Source organism: Oncorhynchus mykiss, chromosome 25, assembly GCF_057628025.1.
Source record: "Oncorhynchus mykiss isolate SJ-2025 chromosome 25, ASM5762802v1, whole genome shotgun sequence".
NCBI lineage: Eukaryota > Metazoa > Chordata > Actinopteri > Salmoniformes > Salmonidae > Oncorhynchus > Oncorhynchus mykiss.
This window is the reverse complement of record NC_143046.1, coordinates 90513751-90532292: the sequence shown is the minus strand read 5'-3', so window position 1 is coordinate 90532292 and position 18542 is coordinate 90513751. Positions and strand designations below refer to the sequence as shown.

The 18542-nt window shown below is 59.8% G+C and overlaps 1 protein-coding gene across 1 annotated transcript in view; it reads right to left on the bottom strand.

Annotated features, from left to right (window-relative positions):
- capn3a (calpain 3a, (p94)) overlaps positions 1–18542 on the bottom strand; it is a 77488-nt gene that overhangs the window by 47157 nt on the left and 11789 nt on the right. Inside the window, exons 3-4 of the mRNA XM_036963110.2 lie at positions 14588–14706; positions 14132–14265 (exon numbers count right to left, since the gene is read on the bottom strand). Of these exons, the coding sequence (XP_036819005.1) occupies positions 14132–14265; positions 14588–14706 (253 nt within the window). The remainder of the gene's footprint in view (positions 1–14131; positions 14266–14587; positions 14707–18542) is intronic.

Here is an 18542-nt window from a genome sequence, read left to right as displayed (position 1 = left end):
CAGGGCCTCGTAGGAACTGTGAAGCCTGGGGAGGAGGGGTGGGAGAGTGAAGGTTAGGGTCGTGGTGTTACTGCCCTTCAGGGCCTCGTAGGAACCGTGAAGCCTATGGAGGAGGGGGGTTGGGAGAGTGAGGGATAGGGTCGTGGTGTTATCGCCCTTCAGGGCCTCGTAGGAACCTTGAAGCCTGGGGAGGAGGGGGGATGGGAGAGTGAGGGTTAGGGTCGTGGTGTTACCGCCCTTCAGGGCCTCGTAGGATCCGTGAAGCCTGGGGAGGGGGATGGGAGAGTGAGGGTTAGGGTCGTGGTTTTACCGCCCTTCAGCCTGGGGAGGAGGGGGATGGGAGAGTGAGGGTTAAGGTCGTGGTGTTACCGCCCTTCAGGGCCTCGTAGGAACCGTGAAGCCTGGGGAGGAGGGGGGATGGGAGAGTGAGGGTTAGGGTCATGGTGTTACCGCCCTTCAGAACTTCGTAGGAACCGTGAAGCCTGGGGAGGAGGGGGGGATGGGAGAGTGAGGGTTAGGGTCATGGTGCTACCGCCCTTCAGCCTGGGGAAGGGGGATGGGAGAGTGAGGGTTAGGGTCGTGGTGTTACCGCCCTTCGGGGCCTCGTAGGAACCGTGAAGCCTGGGGAGGAGGGGGGTTGGGAGAGTGAGGGTTATGGTCATGGTGTTACCGCCCTTCAGGGCCTCGTAGGAACCGTGAAGCCTGGGGAGGAGGGGGGATGGGAGAGTGAGGGTTAGGGTCATGGTGTTACCGCCCTTCAGGGCCTCGTAGGAACCGTGAAGCCTGGGGAGGAGGGGGGATGGGAGAGTGAGGGTTAGGGTCGTGGTGTTACCGCCCTTCTGCCTGGGGAGGAGGGGGACGGGAGAGTGAGGGTTAGGGTCGAGGTGTTACCGCCCTTCAGGGCCTCGTAGGAACCGTGAAGCCTGGGGAGGAGGAGGGATGGGAGAGTGAGGGTTAGGGTTGTGGTGTTACCGCCCTTCAGGGCCTCGTAGGAACCGTGAAGCCTGGGGAGGAGGGGGGATGGGAGAGTGAGGGTTAGGGTCATGGTGTTACCGCCCTTCAGCCTGGGGAGGGGGGATGGGAGAGTGAGGGTTAGGGTCATGGTGTTACCACCCTTCAGGGCCTCGTAGGAACCGTGAAGCCTGGGGAGGAGGGGGGATGGGAGAGTGAGGGTTAGGGTCGTGGTGTTACCGCCCTTCAGGGCCTCGTAGGAACCGTGAAGCCTGTGGAGGAGGGGGGATGGGAGAGTGAGGGTTAGGGTCGTGGTGTTACCGCCCTTCAGGGCCTCGTAGGAACCGTGAAGCCTGGGGAGGAGGGGGGATGGGAGAGTGAGGGTTAGGGTCGTGGTGTTACCGCCCTTCAAGGCCTCATAGGAACCGTGAAGCCTGGGGAGGAGGGGGGATGGGAGAGTGAGGGTTAGGGTCGTGGTGTTACCGCCCTTCAGGGCCTCGTAGGAACTGTGAAGCCTGGGGAGGGGGGGTGGGAGAGTGAAGGTTAGGGTCGTGGTGTTACTGCCCTTCAGGGCCTCGTAGGAACCGTGAAGCCTTGGGAGGAGGGGGGATGGGAGATTGAGGGAAAGGGTCGTGGTGTTACCGCCCTTCAGGGCCTCGTAGGATCCGTGAAGCCTGGGGAGGGGGATGGGAGAGTGAGGGTTAGGGTCGTGGTGTTACCGCCCTTCAGCCTGGGGAGGAGGGGGATGGGAGAGTGAGGGTTAAGGTCGTGGTGTTACCGCCCTTCAGGGCCTCGAAGGAACCGTGAAGCCTGGGGAGGAGGGGGGATGGGAGAGTGAGGGTTAGGGTCATGGTGTTACCGCCCTTCAGAGCTTCGTAGGAACCGTGAAGCCTGGGGAGGAGGGGGGGATGGGAGAGTGAGGGTTAGGGTCATGGTGCTACCGCCCTTCAGCCTGGGGAAGGGGGATGGGAGAGTGAGGGTTAGGGTTGTGGTGTTACCGCCCTTCGGGGCCTCGTAGGAACCGTGAAGCCTGGGGAGGAGGGGGGTTGGGAGAGTGAGGGTTAGGGTCATGGTGTTACCGCCCTTCGGGGCCTCGTAGGAACCGTGAAGCCTGGGGAGGAGGGGGGTTGGGAGAGTGAGGGTTATGGTCATGGTGTTACCGCCCTTCAGGGCCTCGTAGGAACCGTGAAGCCTGGGGAGGAGGGGGGATGGGAGAGTGAGGGTTAGGGTCATGGTGTTACCGCCCTTCAGGGCCTCGTAGGAACCGTGAAGCCTGGGGAGGAGGGGGGATGGGAGAGTGAGGGTTAGGGTCGTGGTGTTACCGCCCTTCTGCCTGGGGAGGAGGGGGACGGGAGAGTGAGGGTTAGGGTCGTGGTGTTACCGCCCTTCAGGGCCTCGTAGGAACCGTGAAGCCTGGGGAGGAGGAGGGATGGGAGAGTGAGGGTTAGGGTTGTGGTGTTACCGCCCTTCAGGGCCTCGTAGGAACCGTGAAGCCTGGGGAGGAGGGGGGATGGGAGAGTGAGGGTTAGGGTCATGGTGTTACCGCCCTTCAGCCTGGGGAGGGGGGATGGGAGAGTGAGGGTTAGGGTCATGGTGTTACCACCCTTCAGGGCCTCGTAGGAACCGTGAAGCCTGGGGAGGAGGGGGGATGGGAGAGTGAGGGTTAGGGTCGTGGTGTTACCGCCCTTCAGGGCCTCGTAGGAACCGTGAAGCCTGTGGAGGAGGGGGGATGGGAGAGTGAGGGTTAGGGTCGTGGTGTTACCGCCCTTCAGGGCCTCGTAGGAACCGTGAAGCCTGGGGAGGAGGGGGGATGGGAGAGTGAGGGTTAGGGTCGTGGTGTTACCGCCCTTCAAGGCCTCATAGGAACCGTGAAGCCTGGGGAGGAGGGGGGATGGGAGAGTGAGGGTTAGGGTCGTGGTGTTACCGCCCTTCAGGGCCTCGTAGGAACTGTGAAGCCTGGGGAGGGGGGGTGGGAGAGTGAAGGTTAGGGTCGTGGTGTTACTGCCCTTCAGGGCCTCGTAGGAACCGTGAAGCCTTGGGAGGAGGGGGGATGGGAGATTGAGGGAAAGGGTCGTGGTGTTACCGCCCTTCAGGGCCTCGTAGGATCCGTGAAGCCTGGGGAGGGGGATGGGAGAGTGAGGGTTAGGGTCGTGGTGTTACCGCCCTTCAGCCTGGGGAGGAGGGGGATGGGAGAGTGAGGGTTAAGGTCGTGGTGTTACCGCCCTTCAGGGCCTCGAAGGAACCGTGAAGCCTGGGGAGGAGGGGGGATGGGAGAGTGAGGGTTAGGGTCATGGTGTTACCGCCCTTCAGAGCTTCGTAGGAACCGTGAAGCCTGGGGAGGAGGGGGGGATGGGAGAGTGAGGGTTAGGGTCATGGTGCTACCGCCCTTCAGCCTGGGGAAGGGGGATGGGAGAGTGAGGGTTAGGGTTGTGGTGTTACCGCCCTTCGGGGCCTCGTAGGAACCGTGAAGCCTGGGGAGGAGGGGGGTTGGGAGAGTGAGGGTTAGGGTCATGGTGTTACCGCCCTTCAGGGCCTCGTAGGAACCGTGAAGCCTGGGGAGGAGGGGGGATGGGAGAGTGAGGGTTAGGGTCGTGGTGTTACCGCCCTTCTGCCTGGGGAGGAGGGGGACGGGAGAGTGAGTGTTAGGGTCGTGGTGTTACCGCCCTTCAGGGCCTCGTAGGAACCGTGAAGCCTGGGGAGGAGGAGGGATGGGAGAGTGAGGGTTATGGTCATGGTGTTACCGCCCTTCAGGGCCTCGTAGGAACCGTGAAGCCTGGGGAGGAGGGGGGATGGGAGAGTGAGGGTTAGGGTCATGGTGTTACCGCCCTTCAGGGCCTCGTAGGAACCGTGAAGCCTGGGGAGGTGGGGGGATGGGAGAGTGAGGGTTAGGGTCGTGGTGTTACCGCCCTTCTGCCTGGGGAGGAGGGGGACGGGAGAGTGAGGGTTAGGGTCGTGGTGTTACCGCCCTTCAGGGCCTCGTAGGAACCGTGAAGCCTGGGGAGGAGGAGGGATGGGAGAGTGAGGGTTAGGGTTGTGGTGTTACCGCCCTTCAGGGCCTCGTAGGAACCGTGAAGCCTGGGGAGGAGGGGGGATGGGAGAGTGAGGGTTAGGGTCATGGTGTTACCGCCCTTCAGCCTGGGGAGGGGGGATGGGAGAGTGAGGGTTAGGGTCATGGTGTTACCACCCTTCAGGGCCTCGTAGGAACCGTGAAGCCTGGGGAGGAGGGGGGATGGGAGAGTGAGGGTTAGGGTCGTGGTGTTACCGCCCTTCAGGGCCTCGTAGGAACCGTGAAGCCTGTGGAGGAGGGGGGATGGGAGAGTGAGGGTTAGGGTCGTGGTGTTACCGCCCTTCAGGGCCTCGTAGGAACCGTGAAGCCTGGGGAGGAGGGGGGATGGGAGAGTGAGGGTTAGGGTCGTGGTGTTACCGCCCTTCAAGGCCTCATAGGAACCGTGAAGCCTGGGGAGGAGGGGGGATGGGAGAGTGAGGGTTAGGGTCGTGGTGTTACCGCCCTTCAGGGCCTCGTAGGAACTGTGAAGCCTGGGGAGGGGGGGTGGGAGAGTGAAGGTTAGGGTCGTGGTGTTACTGCCCTTCAGGGCCTCGTAGGAACCGTGAAGCCTTGGGAGGAGGGGGGATGGGAGATTGAGGGAAAGGGTCGTGGTGTTACCGCCCTTCAGGGCCTCGTAGGATCCGTGAAGCCTGGGGAGGGGGATGGGAGAGTGAGGGTTAGGGTCGTGGTGTTACCGCCCTTCAGCCTGGGGAGGAGGGGGATGGGAGAGTGAGGGTTAAGGTCGTGGTGTTACCGCCCTTCAGGGCCTCGAAGGAACCGTGAAGCCTGGGGAGGAGGGGGGATGGGAGAGTGAGGGTTAGGGTCATGGTGTTACCGCCCTTCAGAGCTTCGTAGGAACCGTGAAGCCTGGGGAGGAGGGGGGGATGGGAGAGTGAGGGTTAGGGTCATGGTGCTACCGCCCTTCAGCCTGGGGAAGGGGGATGGGAGAGTGAGGGTTAGGGTTGTGGTGTTACCGCCCTTCGGGGCCTCGTAGGAACCGTGAAGCCTGGGGAGGAGGGGGGTTGGGAGAGTGAGGGTTAGGGTCATGGTGTTACCGCCCTTCAGGGCCTCGTAGGAACCGTGAAGCCTGGGGAGGAGGGGGGATGGGAGAGTGAGGGTTAGGGTCGTGGTGTTACCGCCCTTCTGCCTGGGGAGGAGGGGGACGGGAGAGTGAGTGTTAGGGTCGTGGTGTTACCGCCCTTCAGGGCCTCGTAGGAACCGTGAAGCCTGGGGAGGAGGAGGGATGGGAGAGTGAGGGTTAGGGTCGTGGTGTTACCGCCCTTCAGGGCCTCGTAGGAACCGTGAAGCCTGGGGAGGAGGGGGGATGGGAGAGTGAGGGTTAGGGTCGTGGTGTTACCGCCCTTCAGGGCCTCGTAGGAACTGTGAAGCCTGGGGAGGGGGGGTGGGAGAGTGAAGGTTAGGGTCGTGGTGTTACTGCCCTTCAGGGCCTCGTAGGAACCGTGAAGCCTGGGGAGGAGGGGGGTTGGGAGAGTGAGGGTTAGGGTCATGGTGTTACCACCCTTCAGGGCCTCGTAGGAACCGTGAAGCCTGGGGAGGAGGGGGGATGGGAGAGTGAGGGTTAGGGTCGTGGTGTTACCGCCCTTCAGGGCCTCGTAGGAACCGTGAAGCCTGTGGAGGAGGGGGGATGGGAGAGTGAGGGTTAGGGTCGTGGTGTTACCGCCCTTCAGGGCCTCGTAGGAACCGTGAAGCCTGGGGAGGAGGGGGGATGGGAGAGTGAGGGTTAGGGTCGTGGTGTTACCGCCCTTCAGGGCCTCGTAGGAACTGTGAAGCCTGGGGAGGGGGGGTGGGAGAGTGAAGGTTAGGGTCGTGGTGTTACTGCCCTTCAGGGCCTCGTAGGAACCGTGAAGCCTTGGGAGGAGGGGGGATGGGAGATTGAGGGAAAGGGTCGTGGTGTTACCGCCCTTCAGGGCCTCGTAGGATCCGTGAAGCCTGGGGAGGGGGATGGGAGAGTGAGGGTTAGGGTCGTGGTGTTACCGCCCTTCAGCCTGGGGAGGAGGGGGATGGGAGAGTGAGGGTTAAGGTCGTGGTGTTACCGCCCTTCAGGGCCTCGAAGGAACCGTGAAGCCTGGGGAGGAGGGGGGATGGGAGAGTGAGGGTTAGGGTCATGGTGTTACCGCCCTTCAGAGCTTCGTAGGAACCGTGAAGCCTGGGGAGGAGGGGGGGATGGGAGAGTGAGGGTTAGGGTCATGGTGCTACCGCCCTTCAGCCTGGGGAAGGGGGATGGGAGAGTGAGGGTTAGGGTTGTGGTGTTACCGCCCTTCGGGGCCTCGTAGGAACCGTGAAGCCTGGGGAGGAGGGGGGTTGGGAGAGTGAGGGTTAGGGTCATGGTGTTACCGCCCTTCAGGGCCTCGTAGGAACCGTGAAGCCTGGGGAGGAGGGGGGATGGGAGAGTGAGGGTTAGGGTCGTGGTGTTACCGCCCTTCTGCCTGGGGAGGAGGGGGACGGGAGAGTGAGTGTTAGGGTCGTGGTGTTACCGCCCTTCAGGGCCTCGTAGGAACCGTGAAGCCTGGGGAGGAGGAGGGATGGGAGAGTGAGGGTTAGGGTAGTGGTGTTAACGCCCTTCAGGGCCTCGTAGGAACCGTGAAGCCTGGGGAGGAGGGGGGATGGGAGAGTGAGGGTTATGGTCGTGGTGTTACCGCCCTTCAGGGCCTCGTAGGAACTGTGAAGCCTGGGGAGGGGGGGTGGGAGAGTGAAGGTTAGGGTCGTGGTGTTACTGCCCTTCAGGGCCTCGTAGGAACCGTGAAGCCTGGGGAGGAGGGGGGTTGGGAGAGTGAGGGATAGGGTCATGGTGTTATCGCCCTTCAGGGCCTCGTAGGAACAGTGAAGCCTGGGGAGGGGGAGGGGGGATGGGAGAGGGAGGGTTAGGGTCGTGGTGTTACTGCCCTTCAGGGCCTCGTAGGAACCGTGAAGACTGGGGAGGAGGGGGGATGGGAGAGTGAGGGTTAGGGTCGTGGTGTTAATGCCCTTCAGGGCCTCATAGGAACTGTGAAGCCTGGGGAGGGGGGGTGGGAGAGTGAGGGTTAGGGTTGTGGTGTTACTGCCCTTCAGGGCCTCATAGGAACCATGAAGCCTGGGGAGGGGGGATGGGATAGTGAGGGTTAGGGTCGTGGTGTTACCGCCCTTCAGGGCCTCATAGGAACCGTGAAGCCTGGGGAGGAGGGGGGATGGGAGAGTGAGGGTTAGGGTCGTGGTGTTACCGCCCTTCAGGGCCTCGTAGGAACCGTGAAGCCTGGAGAGGAGGGGGGATAGGAGAGTGAGGGTTAGGGTCGTGGTGTTACCGCCCTTCAGGGCCTCGTAGGAACTGTGAAGCCTGGGGAGGGGGGGTGGGAGAGTGAGGGTTAGGGTCGTGGTGTTACTGCCCTTCAGGGCCTCGTAGGAACCGTGAAGCCTGGGGAGGAGGGGGGTTGGGAGAGTGAGGGATAGGGTCGTGGTGTTATCGCCCTTCAGGGCCTCGTAGGAACCTTGAAGCCTTGGGAGGAGGGGGGATGGGAGAGTGAGGGTTAGGGTCGTGGTGTTACCGCCCTTCAGGGCCTCGTAGGATTCGTGAAGCCTGGGGAGGGGGGATGGGAGAGTGAGGATTAGGGTCGTGGTGTTACCGCCCTTCAGTCTGGGGAGGAGGGGGATGGGAGAGTGAGGGTTAAGGTCGTGGTGTTACCGCCCTTCAGGGCCTCGTAGGAACCGTGAAGCCTGGGGAGGAGGGGGGATGGGAGAGTGAGGGTTACGGTCATGGTGTTACCGCCCTTCAGAGCTTCGTAGGAACCGTGAAGCCTGGGGAGGAGGGGGGGATGGGAGAGTGAGGGTTAGGGTCATGGTGCTACCGCCCTTCATCCTGGGGAAGGGGGACGGGAGAGTGAGGGTAAGGGGCGTGGTGTTACCGCCCTTCGGGGCCTCGTAGGAACCGTGAAGCCTGGGGAGGAGGGTGGTTGGGAGAGTGAGGGTTAGGGTCGTGGTGTTACCGCCCTTCAGGGCCTTGTAGGAACCGTGAAGCCTGGGGAGGAGGGGGGATGGGAGAGTGAGGGTTAGGGTCGTGGTGTTACCGCCCTTCTGCCTGGGGAGGAGGGGGATGGGAGAGTGAGGGTTTGGGTCGTGGTGTTACCGCCCTTCAGGGCCTCGTAGGAACCGTGAAGCCTGGGGAGGAGGGGGGATGGGAGAGTGAGGGTTAGGGTCGTGGTGTTACCGCCCTTCAGGGCCTCGTAGGAACCGTGAAGCCTGGGGAGGGGTGATGGGAGAGTGAGTGTTAGGGTCGTGGTGTTACCGCCCTTCAGGGCCTCGTAGGAACCGTGAAGCCTGGGGAGGGGGGATGGGAGAGTGAGGGTTAGGGTCGTGGTGTTACCGCCCTTCTGCCTGGGGAGGAGGTGGATGGGAGAGTGAGGGTTAGGGTCGTGGTGTTACCGCCCTTAAGGGCCTCGTAGGAACCGTGAAGCCTGGGGAGGAGGGGGGATGGGAGAGTGAGGGTTAGGGTCATGGTGTTACCGCCCTTCAGGGCCTCGTAGGATCCGTGAAGCCTGGGGAGGAGGGGGGATGGGAGAGTGAGGGTTAGGGTCATGGTGTTACCGCCATTCAGCCTGGGGAGGGGGGATGGGAGAGTGAGGGTTAGGGTCATGGTGTTACCACCCTTCAGGGCCTCGTAGGAACCGTGAAGCCTGGGGAGGAGGGGATGGGAGGGTGAGGGTTAGGGTCATGGTGTTACCGCCCTTCAGGGCCTCGTAGGAACCTTGAAGCCTGGGGAGGAGGGATAGGAGAGTGAGGGTTAGGGTCATGGTGTTACCGCCCTTCAGGGCCTCGTAGGAACCGTGAAGCCTGGGGAGGGGGGATGAGAGAGTGAGGGTTAGGGTCGTGGTGTTACCGCCCTTCAGGGCCTCGTAGGAACCGTGAAGCCTGGGGAGGGGGAGGGGGGATGGGAGAGGGAGAGGGAGGGTTAGGGTCGTGGTGTTACTGCCCTTCAGGGCCTCGTAGGAACCGTGAAGCCTGGGGAGGAGGGGGGATGGGAGAGTGAGGGTTAGGGTCGTGGTGTTACTGCCCTTCAGGGCCTCATAGGAACTGTGAAGCCTGGGGAGGAGGGGTGGGAGAGTGAGGGTTAGGGTCGTGGTGTTACTGCCCTTCAGGGCCTCATAGGAACCATGAATTCTGGGGAGGGGGGATGGGAGAGTGAGGGTTAGGGTCGTGGTGTTACCGCCCTTCAGGGCCTCGTAGGAACCGTGAAGCCTGGGGAGGAGGGGGGATGGGAGAGTGAGGGTTAGGGTCGTGGTGTTACCGCCCTTCTGCCTGGGGAGGAGGGGGATGGGAGAGTGAGGGTTAGGGTCGTGGTGTTACCGCCCTTCAGGGCCTCGTAGGAACCGTGAAGCCTGGGGAGGAGGGGGGATGGGAGAGTGAGGGTTAGCGTCGTGGTGTTACCGCCCTTCAGGGCCTCGTAGGAACCGTGAAGCCTGGGGAGGGGTGATGGGAGAGTGAGGGTTAGGGTCGTGGTGTTACCGCCCTTCAGGGCCTCGTAGGAACCGTGAAGCCTGGGGAGGGGGGATGGGAGAGTGAGGGTTAGGGTCGTGGTGTTACCGCCCTTCTGCCTGGGGAGGAGGTGGATGGGAGAGTGAGGGTTAGGGTCGTGGTGTTACCGCCCTTAAGGGCCTCGTAGGAACCGTGAAGCCTGGGGAGGAGGGGGGATGGGAGAGTGAGGGTTAGGGTCATGGTGTTACCGCCCTTCAGGGCCTCGTAGGATCCGTGAAGCCTGGGGAGGAGGGGGGATGGGAGAGTGAGGGTTAGGGTCATGGTGTTACCGCCATTCAGCCTGGGGAGGGGGGATGGGAGAGTGAGGGTTAGGGTCATGGTGTTACCACCCTTCAGGGCCTCGTAGGAACCGTGAAGCCTGGGGAGGGGGGATGGGAGGGTGAGGGTTAGGGTCATGGTGTTACCGCCCTTCAGGGCCTCGTAGGAACCTTGAAGCCTGGGGAGGGGGGATAGGAGAGTGAGGGTTAGGGTCATGGTGTTACCGCCCTTCAGGGCCTCGTAGGAACCGTGAAGCCTGGGGAGGGGGGATGAGAGAGTGAGGGTTAGGGTCGTGGTGTTACCGCCCTTCAGGGCCTCGTAGGAACCGTGAAGCCTGGGGAGGGGGAGGGGGGATGGGAGAGGGAGAGGGAGGGTTAGGGTCGTGGTGTTACTGCCCTTCAGGGCCTCGTAGGAACCGTGAAGCCTGGGGAGGAGGGGGGATGGGAGAGTGAGGGTTAGGGTCGTGGTGTTACTGCCCTTCAGGGCCTCATAGGAACTGTGAAGCCTGGGGAGGGGGGGTGGGAGAGTGAGGGTTAGGGTCGTGGTGTTACTGCCCTTCAGGGCCTCATAGGAACCATGAAGCCTGGGGAGGGGGGATGGGAGAGTGAGGGTTAGGGTCGTGGTGTTACCGCCCTTCAGGGCCTCATAGGAACCGTGAAGCCTGGGGAGGAGGGGGGATGGGAGAGTGAGGGTTAGGGTCGTGGTGTTACCGCCCTTCAGGGCCTCGTAGGAACCGTGAAGCCTGGGGAGGAGGGGGGATGGGAGAGTGAGGGTTAGGGTCGTGGTGTTACCGCCCTTCAGTCTGGGGAGGAGGGGGGATGGGAGAGTGAGGGTTAGGGTCATGGTGTTACCACCCTTCAGGGCCTCGTAGGAACCGTGAAGCCTGGGGAGGGGGGATGGGAGGGTGAGGGTTAGGGTCATGGTGTTACCGCCCTTCAGGGCCTCGTAGGAACCTTGAAGCCTGGGGAGGGGGGATAGGAGAGTGAGGGTTAGGGTCATGGTGTTACCGCCCTTCAGGGCCTCGTAGGAACCGTGAAGCCTGGGGAGGGGGGATGAGAGAGTGAGGGTTAGGGTCGTGGTGTTACCGCCCTTCAGGGCCTCGTAGGAACCGTGAAGCCTGGGGAGGGGGAGGGGGGATGGGAGAGGGAGGGTTAGGGTCGTGGTGTTACTGCCCTTCAGGGCCTCGTAGGAACAGTGAAGCCTGGGGAGGAGGGGGGATGGGAGAGTGAGGGTTAGGGTCGTGGTGTTACTGCCCTTCAGGGCCTCATAGGAACTGTGAAGCCTGGGGAGGGGGGGTGGGAGAGTGAGGGTTAGGGTCGTGGTGTTACTGCCCTTCAGGGCCTCATAGGAACCATGAAGCCTGGGGAGGGGGGATGGGAGAGTGAGGGTTAGGGTCGTGGTGTTACCGCCCTTCAGGGCCTCATAGGAACCGTGAAGCCTGGGGAGGAGGGGGGATGGGAGAGTGAGGGTTAGGGTCGTGGTGTTACCGCCCTTCAGGGCCTCGTAGGAACCGTGAAGCCTGGGGAGGAGGGGGGATGGGAGAGTGAGGGTTAGGGTCGTGGTGTTACCGCCCTTCAGTCTGGGGAGGAGGGGGGATGGGAGAGTGAGGGTTAGGGTCATGGTGTTACCGCCCTTCAGAGCTTCGTAGGAACCGTGAAGCCTGGGGAGGAGGGGGGGATGGGAGAGTGAGGGTTAGGGTCATGGTGCTACCGCCCTTCAGCCTGGGGAAGGGGGATGGGAGAGTGAGGGTTAGGGTCGTGGTGTTACTGCCCTTCGGGGCCTCGTAGGAACCGTGAAGCCTGGGGAGGAGGGGGGTTGGGAGAGTGAGGGTTAGGGTCGTGGTGTTACCGCCCTTCTGCCTGGGGAGGAGGGGGATGGGAGAGTGAGGGTTAGGGTCGTGGTGTTACTGCCCTTCAGGGCCTCATAGGAACTGTGAAGCCTGGGGAGGGGGGGTGGGAGAGTGAGGGTTAGGGTCGTGGTGTTACTGCCCTTCAGGGCCTCATAGGAACCGTGAAGCCTGGGGAGGGGGGATGGGAGAGTGAGGGTTAGGGTCGTGGTGTTACCGCCCTTCAGGGCCTCATAGGAACCGTGAAGCCTGGGGAGGAGGGGGGATGGGAGAGTGAGGGTTAGGGTCGTGGTGTTACCGCCCTTCAGGGCCTCGTAGGAACCGTGAAGCCTGGGGAGGAGGGGGGATGGGAGAGTGAGGGTTAGGGTCGTGGTGTTACCGCCCTTCAGGGCCTCGTAGGAACTGTAAAGCCTGGGGAGGGGGGGTGGGAGAGTGAGGGTTAGGGTCGTGGTGTTACTTCCCTTCAGGGCCTCGTAGGAACCGTGAAGCCTGGGGAGGAGGGGGGTTGGGAGAGTGAGGGATAGGGTCGTGGTGTTATCGCCCTTCAGGGCCTCGTAGGAACCTTGAAGCCTGGGGAGGAGGGGGGATGGGAGAGTGAGGGTTAGGGTCGTGGTGTTACCGCCCTTCAGGGCCTCGTAGGATCCGTGAAGCCTGGGGAGGGGGATGGGAGAGTGAGGGTTAGGGTCGTGGTGTTACCGCCCTTCAGTCTGGGGAGGAGGGGGATGGGAGAGTGAGGGTTAAGGTCGTGGTGTTACCGCCCTTCAGGGCCTCGTAGGAACCGTGAAGCCTGGGGAGGAGGGGGGATGGGAGAGTGAGGGTTAGGGTCATGGTGTTACCGCCCTTCAGAGCTTCGTAGGAACCGTGAAGCCTGGGGAGGAGGGGAGGATGGGAGATTGAGGGTTAGGGTCATGGTGCTACCGCCCTTCAGCCTGGGGAAGGGGGATGGGAGAGTGAGGGTTAGGGTTGTGGTGTTACCGCCCTTCGGGTTCTCGTAGGAACCGTGAAGCCTGGGGAGGAGTGGGGTTGGGAGAGTGAGGGTTAGGGTCGTGGTGTTACCGCCCTTCAGGGCCTCGTAGGAACCGTGAAGCCTGGGGAGGAGGGGGGATGGGAGAGTGAGGGTTAGGGTCGTGGTGTTACCGCCCTTCTGCCTGGGGAGGAGGGGGATGGGAGAGTGAGGGTTAGGGTCGTGGTTTACCGCCCTTCAGGGCCTCGTAGGAACCGTGAAGCCTGGGGAGGAGGGGGGATGGGAGAGTGAGGGTTAGGGTCGTGGTGTTACCGCCCTTCAGGGCCTCGTAGGAACCGTGAAGCCTGGGGAGGGGTGATGGGAGAGTGAGGGTTAGGGTCGTGGTGTTACCGCCCTTCAGGGCCTCGTAGGAACTGTGAAGCCTGGGGAGGGGGGATGGGAGAGTGAGGGTTAGGGTCGTGGTGTTACCGCCCTTCTGCCTGGGGAGGAGGGGGATGGGAGAGTGAGGGTTAGGGTCGTGGTGTTACCGCCCTTAAGGGCCTCGTAGGAACCGTGAAGCCTGGGGAGGAGGGGGGATGGGAGAGTGAGGGTTAGGGTCATGGTGTTACCGCCCTTCAGGGCCTCGTAGGATCCGTGAAGCCTGGGGAGGAGGGGGGATGGGAGAGTGAGAGTTTCAGGCGCAACCTTTACGGTCATGTTGCAGCCGTGTGTAGAAGGGAGATTCCAAGATGTGGGAAGTGTGCAGGAGGTCATGGGATAGAGGATTGTGCCGTTTCTGTGGATAAAGTTGTGTGAGTCAACTGTAGGGGTGCCCATGTTGCTGGGGATTGGAAGTGTCTTGTGGGAGAGAGGCAGGTTGAGGTGGCTAGAATCAGAGTAATGCAGAAGGTGTCATGCTGAGGCAGTGAAGAAAGTAGTCTATATCTAGCGTATAGACTTCTACAGTATATAGATTTCATTTCCCTTATTCATCTAGACTTGGCGAAGGAATAGGGGTACGTACTTGGCATAGAGTTAGGGGTACATACTTGGCATAGAGTTAGGGGTACATACTTGGCATAGAGTTAGGGGTCGTATTTGGCATAGAGTTAGGGGTACATACTTGGCATAGAGTTAGGGGTCGTATTTGGCATAGAGTTAGGGGTACATACTTGGCATAGAGTTAGGGGTCGTATTTGGCATAGAGTTAGGGGTCGTACTTGGCATAGAGTTAGGGGTCGTACTTGGCATAGAGTTAGGGGGTCGTACTTGGCATAGAGTTAGGGGTCGTACTTGGCATAGAGTTAGGGGTCGTACTTGGCATAGAGTTAGGGGTCGTACTTGGCATAGAGTTAGGGGGTCGTACTTGGCATAGAGTTAGGGGTACGTATTTGGTATAGAGTTAGGGGTACGTATTTGGCATAGAGTTAGGGGGGCGTACTTGGCATAGAGTTAGGGGTCGTACTTGGCATAGAGTTAGGGGTACATACTTGGCATAGAGTTAGGGGTACGTACTTGGCATAGAGTTAGGGGTCGTATTTGGCATAGAGCTAGGGGTACATACTTGGCGTAGGCCTTCTCCAGCAGGGCGCTCCAGAACTCGTTCCTCTCAGCAGACTTGGTGAACACCAGCTGGTTGTTGAAGGTGGGGATGCGGTCGTCAATGACAACGTCAACCCAGTCGCCATAGCGCCAGAACTTGGTGGAGGAAAAGATGTGCCATGCAGGAAAAGACACGGTTGAAGACATTTGACAGGAGTTGATAATGTATTGCAATCAGGGTCTGGGGGGTTGATTTCAGTTCATTTCAGTCAAGCACACCCAGGAATGCCTATCCCACTTTTGAGGAAATTCAATTTCAGTTTGATATGTCAGTGTACTTCCTGAACTCACTGACTTGAAATGGAATCGAGCCCTTCCCTGATTACAATACACCATGGAAATAGACAGTCTACGTAAAATGTGTTATTGTTTCTAGTTATCTAATAATGAGGGTTGTTTTGATTGGTGAGTTTCTGACCTGGAAGTGAAAGATTCCTCCATATCCCTCGGAGTAGCTCTGATCCTGAGGAACGACCCGGTAGAGAAGCTTCTCATTCAGAGTCAGACAGGCTATAGCAGCCAGCAGCCAGCAGTCACCTAGGAAACACACAGTTAGTTACCAACAGACACACACCTAGGAACACCCAGTCAGACAGGCTATAGCAGCCAGCAGCCAGCAGTCACCTTTGGAAACACGCAGTGAGACACACACCAATAACATAGTTGTTTATTTGTATAACAACAACACTGTGATGTGAATCTAAAAATACTGATACAATATTTTCAGCCAGCAGTCACACACACACACACACACACACACACACACATCATCATCATCATCACACACTTACACACAATGAACACAGTCAATGATTCTTGTAAAATGTACACAACATGTAAAATCATTGTTCTCTGAAGCCATTACAATTGATTGGAGTTAATGGACGAGAGCTGTCATTTTTTCCCCTTATTGTTTGACTATTGAGTAGTGGCCATCATCCCATTGGTTGTCAGTGGCCATCATCCCATTGGTTGTCAGTTGCCATCATCATCCCATTGGTTGTCAGTGGCCATCATCCCATTGGTTGTCAGTTGCCATCATCATCCCATTGGTTGTCAGTGGCCCTCATCCCATTGGTTGTCAGTGGCCATCATCATCCCATTGGTTGTCAGTGGCCAAAATCCCATTGGTTGTCAGTGGCCATCATCTCATTGGTTGTCAGTGGCCAAAATCCCATTGGTTGTCAGTGGCCATCATCCCATTGGTTGTCAGTGGCCATCATCCTATTGGTTGTCAGTGGCCAAAATCCCATTGGTTGTCAGTGGCCATCATCCCATTGGTTGTCTCCAGATGTGACTTGATATCTGAATAATATTAATGCAATATTTCCTCTGATATCTTTGTGTTGTTGAGAAAAAGTCTCCTTCCTGACCTCAGTGTTTGCTGGTTGTCCCTCAGTGTTTGCTGGTTGTCCCTCAGTGTTTGCTGGTTGTCCCTCAGTGTTTTCTGGTTGTCCCTCAGTGTTTTCTGGTTGTCCCTCAGTGTTTGCTGGTTGTCCCTCAGTGTTTGCTGGTTGTCCCTCAGTGTTTTCTGGTTGTCCCTCAGTGTTTGCTGGTTGTCCCTCAGTGTTTTCTGGTTGTCCCTCAGTGTTTGCTGGTTGTCCCTCAGTGTTTTCTGGTTGTCCCTCAGTGTTTTCTGGTTGTCCCTCAGTGTTTTCTGGTTGTCCCTCAGTGTTTGCTGGTTGTCCCTCAGTGTTTTCTGGTTGTCCCTCAGTGTTTTCTGGTTGTCCCTCAGTGTTTTCTGGTTGTCCCTCAGTGTTTGCTGGTTGTCCCTCAGTGTTTGCTGGTTGTCCCTCAGTGTTTTCTGGTTGTCCCTCAGTGTTTTCTGGTTGTCCCTCAGTGTTTTCTGGTTGTCCCTCAGTGATTTCTGGTTGTCCCTCAGTGTTTTCTGGTTGTCCCTCAGTGTTTTCTGGTTGTCCCTCAGTGTTTGCTGGTTGTCCCTCAGTGATTGCTGGTTGTCCCTCAGTGTTTTCTGGTTGTCCCTCAGTGTTTGCTGGTTGTCCCTCAGTGTTTGCTGGTTGTCCCTCAGTGATTTCTGGTTGTCCCTCAGTGTTTTCTGGTTGTCCCTCAGTGTTTGCTGGTTGTCCCTCAGTGATTGCTGGTTGTCCCTCAGTGTTTTCTGGTTGTCCCTCAGTGTTTGCTGGTTGTCCCTCAGTGTTTGCTGGTTGTCCCTCAGTGTTTGCTGGTTGTCCCTCAGTGTTTTCTGGTTGTCCCTCAGTGTTTGCTGGTTGTCCCTCAGTGTTTTCTGGCTGTCCCTCAGTGTTTTCTGGTTGTCCCTCAGTGTTTGCTGGCTGTCCCTCAGTGTTTGCTGGCTGTCCCTCCACCCCGGTGTGGAGGATGTGCCCAGTCAGGGAAGTTAACTGTTGAACAATGTCAGTTTTGAGCATTTAGACTATTTTGGTCCCAGCCTGCATGGATCTTTGTTCCCCAGGATGGACGGACAGCTCAACAATGAGAAGTGCTGCTAGCTGGAATCTCTTCCATAGAGCCAGTACAATATAGAGAGGCCCCTGGTAGAGAGGTGGAGAGGCCCCTGGTAGAGAGGTGGAGAGGCCCCTGGTAGAGAGGTGGAGAGGCCCCTGGTAGAGAGGTGGAGAGGCCCCTGGTAGAGAGGTGGAGAGGCCCCTGGTAGAGAGGTGGAGAGGCCCCTGGTAGAGAGGTGGAGAGGCCCCTGGTAGAGAGGTGGAGAGGCCCCTGGTAGAGAGGTGGAGAGGCCCCTGGTAGAGAGGTGGAGAGGCCCCTGGTAGAGAGGTGGAGAGGCCCCTGGTAGAGAGGTGGAGAGGCCCCTGGTAGAGAGGTGGAGAGGCCCCTGGTAGAGAGGTGGAGAGGCCCCTGGTAGAGAGGTGGAGAGGCCCCTGGTAAAGAGGTGGAGAGGCCCCTGGTAGAGAGGTGGAGAGGCCCCTGGTAGAGAGGTGGAGAGGCCCCTGGTAGAGAGGTGGAGAGGCCCCTGGTAGAGAGGTGGATAGGCCCCTGGTAGAGAGGTGGAGAGGCCCCTGGTAGAGAGGTGGAGAGGCCCCTGGTAGAGAGGTGGAGAGGCCCCTGGTAGAGAGGTGGAGAGGCCCCTGGTAGAGAGGTGGAGAGGCCCCTGGTAGAGAGGTGGAGAGGCCCCTGGTAGAGAGGTGGAGAGGCCCCTGGTAGAGAGGTGGAGAGTTCCCTGGTAGAGAGGTGGAGAGGCCCCTGGTAGAGAGGTGGAGAGGCCCCTGGTAGAGAGGTGGATAGGCCCCTGGTAGAGAGGTGGAGAGGCCACTGGTAGAGAGGTGGAGAGGCCACTGGTAGAGAGGTGGAGAGGCCCCTGGTAGAGAGGTGGAGAGGCCCCTGGTAGAGAGGTGGAGAGGCCCCTGGTAGAGAGGTGGAGAGGCCCCTGGTAGAGAGGTGGAGAGGCCCCTGGTAGAGAGGTGGAGAGGCCCCTGGTAGAGAGGTGGAGAGGCCCCTGGTAGAGAGGTGGATAGGCCCCTGGTAGAGAGGTGGAGAGGCCCCTGGTAGAGAGGTGGAGAGGCCCCTGGTAGAGAGGTGGAGAGGCCCCTGGTAGAGAGGTGGAGAGGCCCCTGGTAGAGAGGTGGAGAGGCCCCTGGTAGAGAGGTGGAGAGGCCCCTGGTAGAGAGGTGGAGAGGCCCCTGGTAGAGAGGTGGAGAGTTCCCTGGTAGAGAGGTGGAGAGGCCCCTGGTAGAGAGGTGGAGAGGCCCCTGGTAGAGAGGTGGAGAGGCCCCTGGTAGAGAGGTGGAGAGGCCCCTGGTAGAGAGGTGGAGAGGCCCCTGGTAGAGAGGTGGAGAGGCCCCTGGTAGAGAGGTGGAGAGGCCCCTGGTAGAGAGGTGGAGAGGCCCCTGGTAGAGAGGTGGAGAGGCCCCTGGTAGAGAGGTGGAGAGGCCCCTGGTAGAGAGGTGGAGAGGCCCCTGGTAGAGAGGTGGAGAGGCCCCTGGTAGAGAGGTGGAGAGGCCCCTGGTAGAGAGGTGGAGAGGCCCCTGGTAGAGAGGTGGAGAGGCCCCTGGTAGAGAGGTGGAGAGGCCCCTGGTAGAGAGGTGGAGAGGCCCCTGGTAGAGAGGTGGAGAGTTCCCTGGTAGAGAGGTGGAGAGGCCACTGGTAGAGAGGTGGAGAGGCCGGTTATGAGGCTCGCAGGGGGAGAGATTAGATGTTTTCTCCCTTGAAGGGACAGGTTACCAGGGCTATAATGAGACAGGTTCCCAGGGCTATAATGGGATGGGTTACCAGGGCTATAATGGGACAGGTTACCCAGGCTATAGTGGGACAGGTTACCAGGGCTATAATGGGACGGGTTGCCAGGGCTATAATGGGACAGGTTACCTGGGCTATAATGGGACAGGTTACCAGGGCTATAATGGGACAGGTTGCCAGGGCTATAATGGGACAGGTTACCA